This window comes from Chiloscyllium punctatum, chromosome 10, assembly GCF_047496795.1.
Source record: "Chiloscyllium punctatum isolate Juve2018m chromosome 10, sChiPun1.3, whole genome shotgun sequence".
Lineage (NCBI taxonomy): Eukaryota > Metazoa > Chordata > Chondrichthyes > Orectolobiformes > Hemiscylliidae > Chiloscyllium > Chiloscyllium punctatum.
In genome coordinates this window covers 105484445-105501064 of record NC_092748.1, presented here as the reverse complement: position 1 = coordinate 105501064, position 16620 = coordinate 105484445, and the positions used below count along the sequence as shown (strand labels likewise).

General features: G+C 41.1%; 1 protein-coding gene across 2 annotated transcripts in view; it reads right to left on the bottom strand.

Moving 5' to 3' along the window:
• LOC140482416 (contactin-associated protein-like 5) overlaps positions 1 to 16620 on the bottom strand; it is a 1296746-nt gene that overhangs the window by 608494 nt on the left and 671632 nt on the right. For both annotated transcript variants that reach the window (XM_072579899.1, XM_072579898.1), the window contains exons 9-10: positions 10811 to 10960; positions 519 to 690 (exon numbers count right to left, since the gene is read on the bottom strand). In XM_072579899.1, the coding sequence (XP_072436000.1) occupies positions 519 to 690; positions 10811 to 10960 (322 nt within the window). The remainder of the gene's footprint in view (positions 1 to 518; positions 691 to 10810; positions 10961 to 16620) is intronic.

Here is a 16620-nt window from a genome sequence, read left to right as displayed (position 1 = left end):
TCCTCTTCTATATCTTAAATATATGGCCTTTTATTCTGAGAGTAATCCTCTGGTCCTTGACTGTTCAGTAAGTGGGAAAAAAACCCTTCTGCATTTACCCTGTCATGTTCTTTAAGAGTATTGCATTTTTCAATAAGGTCACATCTCATTCTTCTAAAGTCCAGTGACGGAAGGCTCAACCTACTCAATCTCTCCTCACAAGATAGGACTCCATACCTGGTATGAGCTGAGTGAACCTTCTCTGGTCATGCCAGTCTATCATTCTTTAGGCAGGGGGCCCAAAACTGTTCACAATCTTCCAAATGTACGTTAAGTACAATTTTTGTACAAGCTCTCTCCTTTTGTACTTCATTCCCTTTGAAATACATGGCAATATTCCACTTTGCCACCAAGCATGCAGCCTCAGGGCCCAGAAGAATCCAAAAGAAGCAAGCATTTAGCTACTATAAATCACTCGCACAAAAGGAGATGTTGCATTCAATTTAGCTGTTTGTCACTGTAGAAGGGTATGCAATTACCTGTCTTGAATACCGCATATGTCAATGTGGAGGTCAGAGAAGTTTCCCTGTAAGCCTTGTTGCACCAGAATGAGATCCACTGCTTGGTTGTCAATCAATATAAGCCGCATGCAGCCTTCAAATGCGCCAAATGGATTTAAACAATCGGTAGCAGTTGCATTTTCAGGACAACCTTTGAAGCAAACATATACATATGTTAAAAGAAAGAAGATTAATAATATCTATAAATAACAAAAAAAAACACACCAGGTCCATTATGCTTGTCCCTTTTTAATTCCTGGAGAGAGCAAAACAAGACCCTGGCTTTGAAAATGGTTTTCATTATTCATTTGGTAGGGTTTGAAAGATAATTATAAATGTATATTGGTTTCATGTATAATGCAGCATTCTAAGGGTTAATCAAATGGACAGTGTTGGAGACCATGGGTATGGGAGGTGCTGGTAAGGGAGCCTTGATGAGTTTCCGAAGTGTCTCTTGGAAAACGTACACTCTGCGGCCACTGTGTCAGAATGGTGGAGGGAGTGAATGTTGAAGTTAATGGATTTGGTGCCAATTAAGTTGGCCACTTTGTCCTCCATAGTGTTGAGTTTATTGAATGTTGTTGGCACTGCATCTATTCTGGCAATTGGACACTATTCTATCACACTCCTGACTTGTACCTTGTATTTGATGGGTAGGCACTGGGGAGATTAGAGTTGAGTTACTGGCTGCAGAAAGTGTGGCTCAATGACTCATGCCCAGTGGCTCTGACCTCCATAATTATGACGGGCTTTGAGAGGTTAGACATGGCTCTCACCAACTCCAGCCGATCAGATTGCCTTGCAATTCACTTGTGGTGCAACACATCCCAGCAGACACCATCTCCTTTGCCCTTCACTCATCCCTGGAACATCTGGATAACAAGGATACCTATGTCAGGCACCTACTTATTGACTGCAATTCCGCCTTCAATGCCATAATTCCAAACAAACTCATCTTGATACTCTGAGACATACGGTCTCAGCTCCCCATCTGTAGCTGGATTTCAACCTTGTGACCCACAGACCGCAATCAGTAAGAATAGGCGACAACACCTCCTCCACCATAATCCTCAATACTGGCACTCCGCAAGGCTGTGTACCCATCCCCCTTCTCTATTCCTTATACACTTAAGTCTATGGCCAATTTCTGCCCTAACTCCATTTACAGGTTTGCTGACAACATCACTGTTGTAGGAGCTCAAATAACTTGGGACAGAATACAGGAAAGAGATTGAGTGCTTATGGTTTGGCAACTGCTCTTCCCAAGACCACAAGAAACTGCAGAGAGTCGTGAACACAGCCCAGTCCATCACACAAACCAGCCTTCCATCCATTTATGCTTCCCGCTGTCTTGGGAAAGCACCCGACATAATAAAAGGCCCCTGTCACCCCAGTTCTATTTTCTTCCACCCTCTTCCTTTGGTCAGAAGATATAAAAGTTTGAATACACATACGAATGTGTGATTCAAATCAGCTTCTTCCTTGCTGTTTTCAGACTTGAATGGACCTCAAATGTCAATGTTATTCACTCTACACTTGCTCTGTGGCTGTAACATTGTATTCTGCATTCTGTTCTGCTAGCCGAATGTGCCTTATGTGGTATGATCTGCCTGTATAGCACACAAAATAACACTTTTCACTGTATCTCGGTACACGTCACAACAATAAATTAATCAATATTTATACAGCTGGTCCATTTCAATCTCGGGTCAATGCTAATGTATTCATTGACAGTCATGCCGCAAACAATCCAAAATATTTCTTAAAAAGGGTTGAGGAGAAAGCATACTGAATAGGAACTGGAGGAAAAAAGCAGGCAATCAAAGTCATCATTGTAGAGGTTTTGACATTGGGGAAAGATAATACAAGGTGAAATCGATTTCTTGGTTTGGCCCAAAACATCTCACAGCTAGTGACATGTTTTTGAATCTTGGTCATTCTTTGAATACAGGGAAAATGTTCCAGAGAGCCAATCAATGGCAACTGAATTTCTACCAAAGATAGACAGCTAACAAGTTTCAGTCACGAAAGAAGAGTGTTAAAGTAGATGGCCAATATTAAACAGGTTGGAGATATACAACAGGTAAGGTTGTATATCTCAAAAAGGTTCATGTTACCATGTCAGTGCCAATAATTAATGCATGGCCACTCAGTGGAAAAGGATATTCATTGGACTACTGATTAAAAGCATACACTAACTTAACAAGCAACATCATTGGAGATAGCAAACTATATTTACATTAGGATGTGTAAAATGCTGAAATAACAAAAAGGTAAATTCCATACAAAAAGCATTTTGTAATTATTTCATTGGATACCACCAGAGAACACTTAATTAGCTATACTTAAAACATTCATTGTCTAAAACCTACTGTTGTACATCAGTTAAATTTGACCAATATTTTGTGACAGCACACGCAAAGACATTCGGACTAGTTAGGAAACAGTTAATGCTTACAATCACAGTCATTGTTAAGATTGTTCATATTTCAATGTTGCGTACAGATGCTTTGATATAAAGCAAGTATATAAATGGGACAGATTTATCAAACTGAAGTTCTTAGACACAAGATGTTGATTTGAAACCAGATCTACCAAATATTATGGCTGAAATCCACCATTCCTGCCTCCCGTGTTATCAGGTGAAAATGGGTGCAGCTCAGAGTATTTGTTTGGGCTACAGTGTTGTAGGCCTTATCGCTGAATCACTTCAAAGCAACTGCTCACTGGATGCTACTGCTTTCTGAACTCACTATTATAGCAAGTTTATTTGAAGAAGTAACAAAGAGGGCAGAGTAGTAGATGTGATCTATATGGACTTCAGTAAGGTGCTCGACAAGGTTTCCCATGGGACACTGATTAGCAAAGTTAGATCTCATGGAATACAGGGAGAACTAGCCATTTGAATACAGAACTGGCTCAAAGGTAGAAGACAGTGGATGGTGGTGGAGGGTTGTTTTTCAGACTGGAGGTCTGTGACCAGTGGAGTGCCATAAGGATCAGTGCTGGGTCCTCTACTTTTTGTCATTTACATAAATGATTTGGATGTGAGCATAAGAGGTACAGTTAGTACGTTTGCAGATGACACCAAAATTGGAGGTGAAGTGGGCAGCGAAGAGGGTTACCTTAGATTACAACAGGATCTTGACCAGATGGGCCAATAGGCTGAGACGTGGCAGAAGGAGTTGAATTCAGATAAATGCAAGGTGCTGCATTTTGGGAAAGCAAATCTTAGCAGGACTTATTCACTTAATGGTGAGGTCCTAGGGACTGTTGCTAAACAAAGAGACCTTGGAGTGCAGGTTCATAGCTCCTTGAAAGTGGACTCACAGGTAGATAGGATAGTGAAGAAGGCGTTTGGTATGCTTTCCTTTATTGGTCAGAGTATTGAGTACAGGAGTTGGGAGATCATGTTGCGGCTGTATAGGACATTGGTTAGGCCACTGTTGGAACACTGCGTGCAATTCTGGTCTCCTTCCTATCGGAAAGATGTTGTGAAACTTGAAAGGGTTCAGAAAAGATTTCCATGGATGTTGCCAGTGTTGGAGGATTTGAGCTATAGGGAGAGGCTGAACAGGCTGGGGCTGTTTTCTCTAGAGCGTCAGAGGCTGAGGGGTGACCTTATAGAGGTTTACAAAATTATGAGGGGCATGGATAGAATAAATGGACAAAGTCGTTTCCCTGGGGTCAGGGAGTCCAGAACTAGAGGGCATAGGTTTAGGGTGAGAGGGGAAAGATATAAAAGAGACCTATGGGGCAACATTTTCACAGAGGGGGTGGTACGTGTATGGAATGAGCTGCCAGAGGAAGTGGTGGAGGCTGGTACAATTGCAACATTTAAGAGCCTTTGGATGGGTAAATGAATAAGAAGGGTTTGGAGGGATATGGGCTGGGTGCTGGCAGGTGGGACTAGATTGGGTGGGGAACAAAGGATCTGTTCCCGTGTTGTACATCTCTATGACTCTACTCCTTGTTAATATCTCCTCTTCACTCTCTCGAGCAACTTTGACATGGTTTCCACACCATTGTTCAACAAAGTCTCTCTGCTGTTTTCCAACCTGCTGGACCTGCTCTTTGCTGTTTCTTTCTTACCTAGCTACATGCGTTCAGAGAATCACTCAAATAAAAGCAAAATGTTGGACATCTGAAATAAAACCAGAAAGAGCTGGAGAAACTCAGCAGTTCTGGCAGCATGATGTGGAGAGAGAAACAGAGTTAATGTTTCAAGTCTGATATACCTGCTGAGTTTCTCTCGCACTTATTAATTTCATTCCAGAGTATCACTTGCCTCTCTTCATGCTCCTGTACTATTACCTCTGATGACTCAAGGAATTCATCCTTGGACTTCCTCCTATTTCTTACTGAGATGTTGCCTTTCTGTGACACAGGCTAAAAGCATAGTCCATATACATAAACCAACAACATACAGCTCTACCTCACCACCAGCTTTCTCGACACCTCACTGTTCTGAAACTATCAGATTACTTATATGATATCCTGTGTGGGATGAACAGAAATGTTCTCTCATTTTATATTCAGAAGACTGATCAAAGATATGCTTTCAGCATCTGCTCCAAATTCCATTCACCAGCTATCCATCTCTCTGTCTGGTAACAGTGTGAGATTCAACCAGTCTACTTACAATCTTGTTTTCATATTTCACCCAGAGATGAGCTTCCAACCTCATGAAGACTGTCTATTTGCAACTCTGTATCATCAGCTGTCTTCTCTGTTTTAGTTCATCTGCTGTTGAAATTCCCATTCACTCATTTTTCACCTTTGTGCTTGATGACCCCAATACCCATGCGGTTGTGTCCCAGATTCTGCATCTGTAAACCTGAGGTTATTGTAAATTTGTTACCCTTAGCTTAATTCATACGGCTCTCAAGCATTCACTTATCACTTTTGTGTTCATTTGACCGAGTCAAAGAACATACAAATTTTACCATCTCTTTCCTTGTTTTCAAATTCTTTCATGGTTCATACTGCCCTATCTTCATAATCCAGACCAAAGTCTCTGTGAGATACCTGCATTCATCTCATTCTGATTTTCCATGCACATTTTTTATTCACACCACCATTCACAGCCATGCCCTCAATTACCTTGATCATAAGTTCTGGAATTCCCACCAAAATCACACCGTCTTGTTTTCCTCCTTTAAACCCCTGCTAAGAAAACTTACTATTTTGATCAATATCGTGCTTACTGCCATGTTTTCCTTCATAATGTTCTGTGAAGTGCCGTGATATGCTTTATTACGTTAAAAGCGTTATACATATGTAAGTTGCTGATGAATGCTGATGTTGATTCACTTGCTATCGTGCTCCTTACCATATCTCATGGCTTCAGTTTTCCAGCTTAGCTTGGAATAAATGTATGTAAAATACTTTACGCTTTTGGGACTTGGATTTAAAATGGAGGCCAACGGTTTGGGATAGTTCTGTGGAAGATTTTCTTAAGACAGGTCAAAAAGCCATTTAGAACAGTGGATTAGTTACAAGTAAGCTGGTGACTGCAGTCACATGTCTAGGAAAATCCTTGTTGTGTTTGTTAGTAAAATATTTATACCGTTGGGTTCATGACAGACTGTGCAAACTCATTAAGTCAATAACTTTAGGTTTGACTTCGGTATGAAACCAAGTGAAAACTTTAGTTTAGGAGAACAAGGAATTCAGTTCAAAAGGAGTACCAGCAGGAGAACCAAAGTTTTTCCGTTCAGCTCTGGGAAATAGTTACCACAGCAAAAATGGTTTCTATTCTGTGCCGTTTCAATGGCCAAAGTGTTTGGATAGAAATCTTCAAGTTGTTAAACCTGAAATGGTTTAGGCCACTAGTGAAATGGTTCTGTAAAGATTGACAAGGATGCTACCAGGGTTGGAGGGTTTGAGCTATTGGGAAAGGCTGAATAGGCTGGGGCTGTTTTGCCTGGAGCATCAGAGGCTGAAGGAATCTTATAGAGGTATATAAAATCATGAGGGCATGGACAGGCTGAACAGTCAAAATCTTTTCCCCATGGTTAGGAAATCCAAAATTATAGGGCAAAGGTTTAAGGTGAGAGGGGAAAGACATAAAAGGGATCCAAGATGCAACTTTTTCATGTGGAGGTGGTGCGTGTATGAAATGAGGAAGTGGTGAAGGTTGGTAACAATTGTAAGATTAAAATATATCTGGATGGGTACATGAATAGGAAGGGTTTAGAGGGATAGGAGCCAAGTGCTGGCAAATGGGCCTAGATTAATTTAGGATATCTGGTCAGCATCGACAAGTTAGACCAAAGGGTCTATTTCCATGACTCATCAGAGATTCACATCTGGGATTCAGAAAGGTGTCATTAAATAAAAGTCTTAGCAATGAAGAGAAAGAAGGTGGAAAGTAACAGTTAATAAAGACTGAGGTCAGAATTGTTTTGATGGTTGTGTTAAGATTCTTGAAGCATCTTCTATATCTAGATCACACTGTTTAATTATTCTTTTTTGTAATAAGCTCATGTTCTAATGATACAATGACTAACGACCAAGTTCACCAATTTACCAATGAAAGGTAAATATACAATCGATCAAGCCAGGTTTCATTCTGGGATCTGACTTGTCCAGTGTCACCATTAGCTGGGATCACAACAAACTGAATCTCACTTCAAAGTGACAGCATTGACTCCATCAAAATTCATCCAAGTAAGCATCTTCCAGTCCAGAAACACTGCTTTAGTTTCACTCTAACAGTTAGAAGTTTCACATCCTTTTATATTCATTTTGCACGAATAATTGACCTAATTTGCTTGGTAGAAAGAATCCATTTTTAAAGCAACAAATTACTCATGAAGCACTCATTTCAGGTTACGGTCATGATAACACAATGCCTACTCATGATTACTAAAAGATTAATCCTGTCTGTAATAGCCTCTATTGTTGAACAAGCCACTTCACTGAGTTATCTCAATTTTATGGCAAATAAAGGACCTTTTGGCCCATCGTATCTCTGCCAGCTCTCCATATGAGCATTAGGGTTATTGTCTTGGTTTTTTTCCCCTTTCCCATGCTCATTATTTCAATTGAAATAATCATCCATTGACTACTTGGATACCTTACTTGATCCTGCCTTCACCATACCTCAGCGCAGTGCATTCCAGACACAAACCACTTAACACACATCTTGTCTGGTTTCAGAATGGACAGTATTCCCAAGGTCTGCATTGCTCATCATATCAATCTTCACTATTAATGTGAATGTCAGAACTAGGAACAAGAGGAACCCATTCAGCACCTCAAGCCTGTTCCACAATTCAATAAGATCATGGTTGATCTGATTGTGGCCTCTCCTCCATTTCACAGCTCTCCTGATACCCATTGAATCGCTTGTTAGTCAAGAATCTATCCACTTCTATTTTGAAACTATTCAAGGATCAGGCCTTCATTGTATTCTGAGAAAGAGAATTCCACAGACTCAAGACTATCCGACAGAAACCATTTCTCCTCACCTTCATCGTAAACAGGAAAGCCCTTAATTTCAATTGCAGCTCTTGCTTCTAGTCTCTCTCATGAGGGCAGCCATCCTTTCAGCATCTGCCCTGCCAAGTACCAGCATACCATCTGCTTGTGATTTATGTGTTAGGACACCCAAAGCCCTTTCTATCTCAGAGTTCTGCAATCTTTCCCCATTTAAACCATAACCTCGGCATTACCATTGACCAAAAGCTCAGTTAAGTCTGCCATATGTGGTTCCAACAGCAAATCAGAGACTGGGAATTCTGCTATGAGTAACTCATCTCCTCACTACCCTGTCCTTCACGGACAAGGCACAGGTCAGGAGCATTACAGAATCCTCTCCACTTATCTAGATGAGTGTAGCTCCAACAACACTCAGGACACTTCACATCATCTGGACAAAGCAGCCTGTCTCACTGGGACCCCAATAACCACCTTCCTCATTCGCTTCCTCTGCAACTCATGCACATCGGTACAAATGTTTTCTGTCTACAAGATAGACCACAACAATTTACCTCAGCTCGTTCAACACTACCGTTTAAACCAACGACATCCACCATCCATAAGGATAAGGACGTGAGAACACCATCCATGTACCCCTCTGAGCCACACACCAGCCTGACATGGAAAAATCGCTGAGTCAAAACACTGGAACTCCTTTCTTAAGAGCACTAATGATGATCCTTCATTCCACTGACTGCAGCAGTTTAAGATGACAGCTCATCGCCACCTTTCTAAGAACAAACAGAAATCGGCAAAAAAATGCTAGCTTAGCATGAATAGATAAGAAAAAAATAAATAAATAAGCATGCTTTTTGAATTATTTCCGAAAAAGTTGACAAACCTACATTTTCCACATTTCATCTAGAAAATTCTTGCTGGCTGACTGACTTAACCTATTAGATCATTTGCAAACTCCTATGTCATCCTTACAATTTACTTTCTGAACTATCTTTGCATAATCCACAAATTAAACAGCTATACATTTGGTCCCATCACTGAAGTCACAAATGCAATTTGTAAATATTTGAGACCTTGCAGTGACTTGTACATCTCATCACTTGTTACATCTTGTCAAGCTAAAGATCACCCATTCCTGCCCACTCTTCAATCAATCTTCAGTCTGTGCTAATACATTGCCCTGACAACTGAGCTCTTAATTCTTACAGCAAAGTTTGTCATGGAAACTTGTCTCCAGGAAATCTAACCAGACCCACAGGTTTCCCTCGATGCATGTTGCTTGCTAAATGACTGTAATAAATGAATCAAACAGGATTTCTCTTGCATGAAACCACACTGATGCTTCCTGATGTTATTGAGATTTTCTCAGCACCTCGCTGTAACCTTTTAAATCATAGGTTCTAGTGTTATCCCTGTGACAAACATTAAGCTAACTGACCCATACTTTATATTTCCTGCTGCTCTTAAATGGAGAAAGTGTTCTGATCTGATAGGATTTTCCAGATTCTCAGAAATTTTGGAAAATTAGAATTTATTGTGCAATATCTCAGCAATCATTTATTTTCAAACCCAAAGGTAAAGTGTCCTAGGAGCTGGGAATTTAATTCAAATAATCCTATCTGTGTATGTTCCCTTATGAATGTCATTGTTCTAAGGTCCTCCTTCCTTTTCGCGTCTTGATGCACCCTCAATTCGTGCCCTTCATCCACGATATGAAGATAGATGCAAAATATCTGTTTAATTCAGCTACTGGGTGGGAAAGGAGTAGAAATCAAAGAGGCAGTTACTTTCAGCAGCAGGAAATTCTGCTTGCCCTAATAATGAGTACTTGGTCAAGGATTCTTATCCCTGCTCCTCATGACTTTTGTCAGGCAAGGTTACGAAGAGTTACAGAAGAGAGACTGTTAGAAGGGGTTGATAAACAGAGAAGACAAATTCTAACTGTAGAACAGAAAAGACTAACGGGATGGAATAGCCCATGTATCATTGCTTGCCAAAGTCCTCCAAATGTCTACACCCATTTTTATTAGTTTCTCATTTCCCATTGGATTTAGCATTGTAGAATTTTACAGTACAGAAGGAGGACATTCAAACCATTGTGTCTTGGATGCAATTAAAGGTACAACAGTAAGTTACTGAATGGAGATTTTCTCCACCAGCTGAATACAATTCTTTCCAAATATTTACGTGAATAAATTATCTGATTACACTTGAAGATTAGATTCCCTACAATATGGAAGTAGGCCCCTTGGCCCAACAAGTCCACATCAACTCTCCAAACAGTAACCTATCCAGACCCATTCCCCTACCCTACATTTACCCCTGACTAATGCACCTTACAATATAGGCAATTTAGCTTGGCCAATTGACCTGACCTGCATATCTTTGGATTGTGGGAGGAAACTGGTGCACCCGGAGGAAACCCACGCAGATATGGGGAGAGTGTGCAAGCTCCACACAGATAGTTGCTCTAAGACAGGAATCGAACTAAGGTCCCTGGTGCTGTGAGGCAGCAGTGTTAACCACTGAGCCACCATTCCGCAAGATATACGCACTTCATAAGTATATCAGTTACACACTGTACCTGTCAAGTTACATAAAGGAAGCTTACATGTTTACTGCACAGTTATCTACATTGGTTGAGAACAGTTTTATTTTTGAATATCCATGTATGAGTTTCCACTGTCAATTACAAAGAGATAAGCTTCATATTCTAATCAAGTATTCTGAAGTACTAGAAACAAGAATAGAGAAATAGGACATGTTAAAAGTAAATTAACTCAGAAAGGTTACATGTGAAAAGATACAATAAATGAATAAGCACTTACCTCCAAAATAATATCTGCTTCCAGAGTAGATCTGCATCTGTATGGTTGAATGAAAGGTTGAGGCTGCATTGTTGTCCAAAATGATGCTAACTCGATTCCTTCTGGCATTCAAATTAATAGAATGCCACAGTCCATCATTTAGATCATCACCTGGAAAAATCAAATGTCTGGTTAATTAGGAAGCACTATCCTTCCAAGAGATAGTTGAGTAGTACAGAGCTCTCTATTTGATCAGATACTAAGGCACAGCAGTGAAATTTAAGGTCCCAAAACAGGTGTAGGGTGGGGTCTCTTCCAAGCATATTAAAGGTTGGATAGGTGAATGAACAACCTACCAAGTCCTGGCCATTTATGTCTCTTACCGTGGCCATTAGCCACAGATCCATCTGGACTTGTAGGTTTGACTTTTGATGTCATATTTGCAAGGTCTTGGGAAAGCTGACAGTTGATGAGAAGTGAATACATTCAATAGAAAGTTTATGTCTTTCCAGCACTGTTTGAAGCTTTGAGGTCCTTATCTAAGGCAAGGTATATTGGCATTGGAGACAATGTTGACTAGGTTGATTCTATGATTTAGAGGTGTTGGACTGGGGTGTACAAAGTTAAAAAACACACAACACCAGGTTATAGTCCAACAGGTTTATTTGGAAGCACGAGCTTTCGGAGAGCTGCTCCTTTATCAGGTGGTTATGGAGAAGGCATAATCTCAGAGCAACATGGTGCTCAGTCAAGACAGAGATGAAGAATTTATTTTCTAAGAGGATAAAGGTAAAGTTGCCACAGTCTTAGTAGACTATAGGGCTGCTTCCTCATTAGAGAAAGAGCAGACTGGTGATGGTTTAATATAATGGTCACCATACTGCAGGCAAGGGGAGAGGTTGAGAAGGAGTATCCTTCGTGGTAACCTCAGCCAGTGTAGAAATTCAACCCACACTACTGGTCTCACTCTGCATTGCAAACCTGCCGTCCAATGAATTCTTTACTGCAGTAAGCTGTGTGGTTAACTATATACTCAGGTGAGACAGATGGATTTGCAATCAGTGAGGGAACCAAGCTTTCTGGGAATAGGCAGGAAAGTGAACTTGAGGATTGTAAGTCATGAACTCATTGGATGGCAGAGCAGACTTAATGGGCTGAATTATCTACTTCTGCTCTACATCGGATGGTTTTACAAGGAACGGGAGCTACCCCCAATACACCCGCTAGGTCAACCCCAATCCTCTATGTCAGGCAAACCCTGACACATCATTACTTTAGTCTCAATACAAGGAAGCCTTACTTGCCCCACCATTGCTGCCCACCCCATCCCAGTTGCACATTTCCTTTCTTCAGAGCCATTGGGTGAGTGTTCAGTGCTGCCACTCCCACTCCCAGGACTCTTCGGTGATTCTACAATATTGAAAGAAACATTGACAGTCTCCTTTCCTGCTATTGTGGCCTGGAATGTTGATAGGAAGCCAAGTTTGTCAATTCAGCACCTTCCAGTAGGGAATCTGACAGAACTCCTCATCACATTGACAACTTCACAGCCATGTCTTAAAAGCTGAGCGCCACAATAATGACTTAGTAAAAATGCATTTCTCACGAGGAGAAGAAAGTGAAGACTGCAGATGCTGGAGATCAGAGTCGAGACTGTGGTGTTGGAAAAGCCCAACAGGTCAGGCAGTATCCTGACGGAGAAAGTGAGGACTGCAGATGCTGGAGATCAGAGCTGAAAATGTGTTGCTGGAAAAGCGCAGCAGGTCAGGCAGCATCCAAGAAGCAGGAGAAGCGACGTTTTGGGCATGAGCCCTTCCTGAAGAAGGGCTCATGCCTGAAACATCGATTCTCCTACTTCTTGGATGCTGCCTGACCTGCTGCGCTTTTCCAGCAACACATTTTCAGGCAGTATCCTGATGACAGGCTTATGCCTGAAACGTTGATTCTCCTGTTCCTCGGATGCTGCTTGATCTGCTGTGCTTTTCCAGCACCACACTCTCGACTGCATTTCTCACAACCCCATTTTTAAAGTAAATGAACAGTAGCCTCGGAAACAAGTCAACCAATTTGCACATAGGAAGCTCCCACAAACAGTACTAAAAACGGGATTTTATAAAAAAATTGATTGAGGAAGAAATATTAACTAGGACACTAGTGGTCGCTTCGTCCTGGTTGTCTTCAAAGTCACTCCATGAGAACCTGCCCATCTACTCAGAGTGCAGACAGCCTTTTTTGTAAAGTGTCCCCCTTAGTAAAGCCAGCTTTGAACTTTGAACCCATGACTTTGTGACTCACCTAAGGTTGATTCACCAGACTTCCAACTCCAAATTGAGTAAGGACACAGTCAGCAAATCTCACTGGTAGCCTCACAATAGCACAAAACCCTCCAGAGACTTAACACTTAGATATACACATCTGCCTGTACGCCCATACACCATCATTGGTGAAAAATGATTGAGGATACCACTAAAGATTGGCATTAATATCACTGAACATGGAGAGAGCACAGAGGTGGAATTATGCAGAAGTCTGCATTTGTCTCTCACATCATAAAAACAAAATTGATGTAAAGAGATTCTAGTCTCAAGGATTGGAATCCTTGATTCTTTAACACATTTTAAAATAAAATTTTAAAAGCAGATGTAAAAAGAAATAAATTGCAAGTTAGAAGGATAAAAAATATTACAACATTTGCAAAGAGTCAAAAATGAAAAATATTAACACTTACACAGAACATAGAACAATACAGCGCAGAACAGGCCCTTCGGCCCTCGATGTTGCGCCGATCTGTGGACTATTCTCAGCTTATCCCCCTACACTTTCCCAAAATCATCCATGAGCTTATCTAAGGATTGGTTAAATCTCCCTAATGTGGCTGAGTTGACTATCTTAGCAGGTAGGGCATTCCACACCCTTATCACTCTCTGTGTAAAGAACTTGCCTCTGACATCAGTCTTAAAGCTATCACCCCTCAATTGGTAGTTATGCCCCCTCATACAAGCTGACAACACTTGGAGATGAGCGATCAAATGAGACCACAGAAAGTCAAGGAACAGTAAACCAGAGACAAAGGTGACTGCTGGGGTGTACCACTTAAAGAAGGTAAAAAAGCAAATGGTAGGAAAATAAATTGAGACTTGGTAATAGGAAGAACAAAGATTAAGATTAACCTTCATGGGAAGCACATTCAATCAGTCAAAAGTGATCAGAATCATACAATCCCTACAGTGTTGAAGCAGGCCATTCGGCGTATTGAGTCCACACCGACCCTCTGAAAAGCATTCCACCCAAATCCACCCTTCCCATCTATCCCGGTAAACCTGCATTTCCCTTGACTAATCTACCCAGTCTGCACATCTCTGGACACCACTGGTAATTTAGCATGGCCAATCAACCTAACCTGCACATGATTCAATGATTTTGACTGTCTGGGAAAGTAGCACAATGCTGAAGGGGTTGAGAAAGGCTTTAACATAAGACAACTGAGTGGTTGGAACTGAATTAATTAAATTCATTTCTTTGTCAGGTTAGCAAAAGGAAGTGTCAGATCAAACATTTAAAAAAGAGTGAAAGAAAAATGATGGATGGACTGGAATTGGAGATTATCCAAAAACTACTTATTAATATGTTCACTCAATAAAGCTAAAAAGCTTTATCAAGGATGCAATGCTCTTTCATTGCAAAAGTAATCCACTTCAAGGTGTCTGAATGGCAATATCTGGTTCTCTGAAGCACAGGGTGTATCTTGCTATCAAATTCTTATGGTGTAGAAAGTTTAGATAATCTTTTGATATGCACTTCACGATTTTTGGTGTTAAACCAGCTCCAGGGTTGTAGTAGCCACTCTTGACTGGACAATGTAAGCTGTACAGCCACAGAAACAGGTCATATTCAACAGGGCTAGCAGAAGCAAGACACAGGTTCTCCAGAGTCAAGCTACATCCTCAGCTCCCAATATACCCAGCAGATGGTCAATTGTTAAATACTGTGTTTCCAGTAGATCTGAGCAGCAAGTAATATAACTCTTAAAGATAATAAAGAACTGTGGATGCTGGAGGTCTGAAACAAAAACAGAAAGTGCTGGTAAAACTCAGCAACATTGCTGGAGAGAAAAACAGCAACCATTTCGAGTCCAGTGACCCTTCATCTGAACTGAAAGCAGCTGGGAAGTGGCAGGGTTGATGCTAATGACAGGGTCAGAGTTGGAGAGTGTGAGAAAAAGGAGTGAGTCGAATCAAGGCCCCAAACCTTATCCTCTGATATTAACAATGGGCCTATGATTCCTTTGTCTGAACAATCATAGAGTTGTACAACACAGAAACAGTCCCTTCAGTCCAACTCAACCATGCCAACCAGATCATCTAGTCCTATTTGCCTGCATTTGGTCAAATCTCTCCAAACCCTTCATATTCATATAACATCCAGATGCATTTTAAATGTTGCAATTGTACCAGCCTCCACCACTTCCTCTAGCAGTTCATTTCATACACGCACCATCCTCTGAGTGAAAAAGGTTACTCCTTAGATCCCTTTTCCCTCTCACCTTAAACCTATGCCCCTCTAGTTTTGGACTCCCCTACTGTGGCTAGAAAAAGACCTTGGCTATTCATTCTATCCATGCCCCTCATGATTTTATAAACCTCTACAAGGTCATCTCTCAGACTCTGACACTCTAAGGAAAATAGCCACAGTGCATTTAGCCTGTCCCTTGAGCTCAAACGCTCCAACCCTGCCAACATCTTTGTAAATCTTTTCAATTTTTCAAACCCTTTCAATTTTAACAACATCCTTCCTATGGTATGGAGACTAGAATTGAATGCAGTATTCCAAAAGTGGCCTCACCAATGTTCTACACTGCTGCAACATGACATCCCAACTCCTACATTCAATGCACTGACCAATAACGGCAAGTGTACCAAATGCCTTCTTCACTACCATGACTACCTCTGACTTTACCTTCATGGAACTATGAACCTGCACCCCAAGATCTCTTTGCTCAGTAACAATCCTCAGGACCTTACCATTGAGTGTGTAAGTCCTACCCTGATTTGCCCTACCAAAACGCCTCACGTTTAACTAAATTAAACTCAATGTACACTCCTCGGGCCATCGATCCATCTGATCAAGGTTCCATTGTATTCTAAGGGAATCTTCTTCATTGTTCAATGTATTTCCAATTTTGGTGTCAGCTGCAAAATTACTAACCATTCCTGCGATATTCACATCCAAGCCATGTATATAAATTACAAAAAGCAGTGGACCCAGCACTGATACCTGTGGAACACCACTGATCACAGTGCTTCGAGTGCTTTAATTTCTCTGTGTCTGAAGGAAAACATTGACTTTCCTGCTCCTCGGATGCTACCTGACACGCTGTGCTTTTCCAGCGCCACACTTCTCGACTCTGACTCTCCAGCATCTGCAGTCCTCACCTTCTCCAGGAAAACAATGGGACCCAATCGAGGAATCGTTCCAACCAGAGCACTGTGCAGTGTAACCATGACCTTGTTGAACTGGTACTTTGCTGTCTTGGTTATATAAGACAGCATCAACAACTTGCACTCTGTTAGAACATCTAGCACAGAAATAAAAACAGCAGATGTTTCACAGCAGCCTTTTTCACTCTGAATCATGCACTAAATTATTATGATGAGTGCTTAAAAGCTTACCCTAACAGGTAGGTTCTATAACACATCTGAGAAGAGGAGAGAGTAATAAAGGTGGAGAGAAAAATGTAAAGTGAGAGCTTGAGATCTCAGAAGCTTACGGCACACAGGTTGCCAGTGGTAAACATAAGAAACATAGACTGGAGAAGCATTAAAAAGAAATTG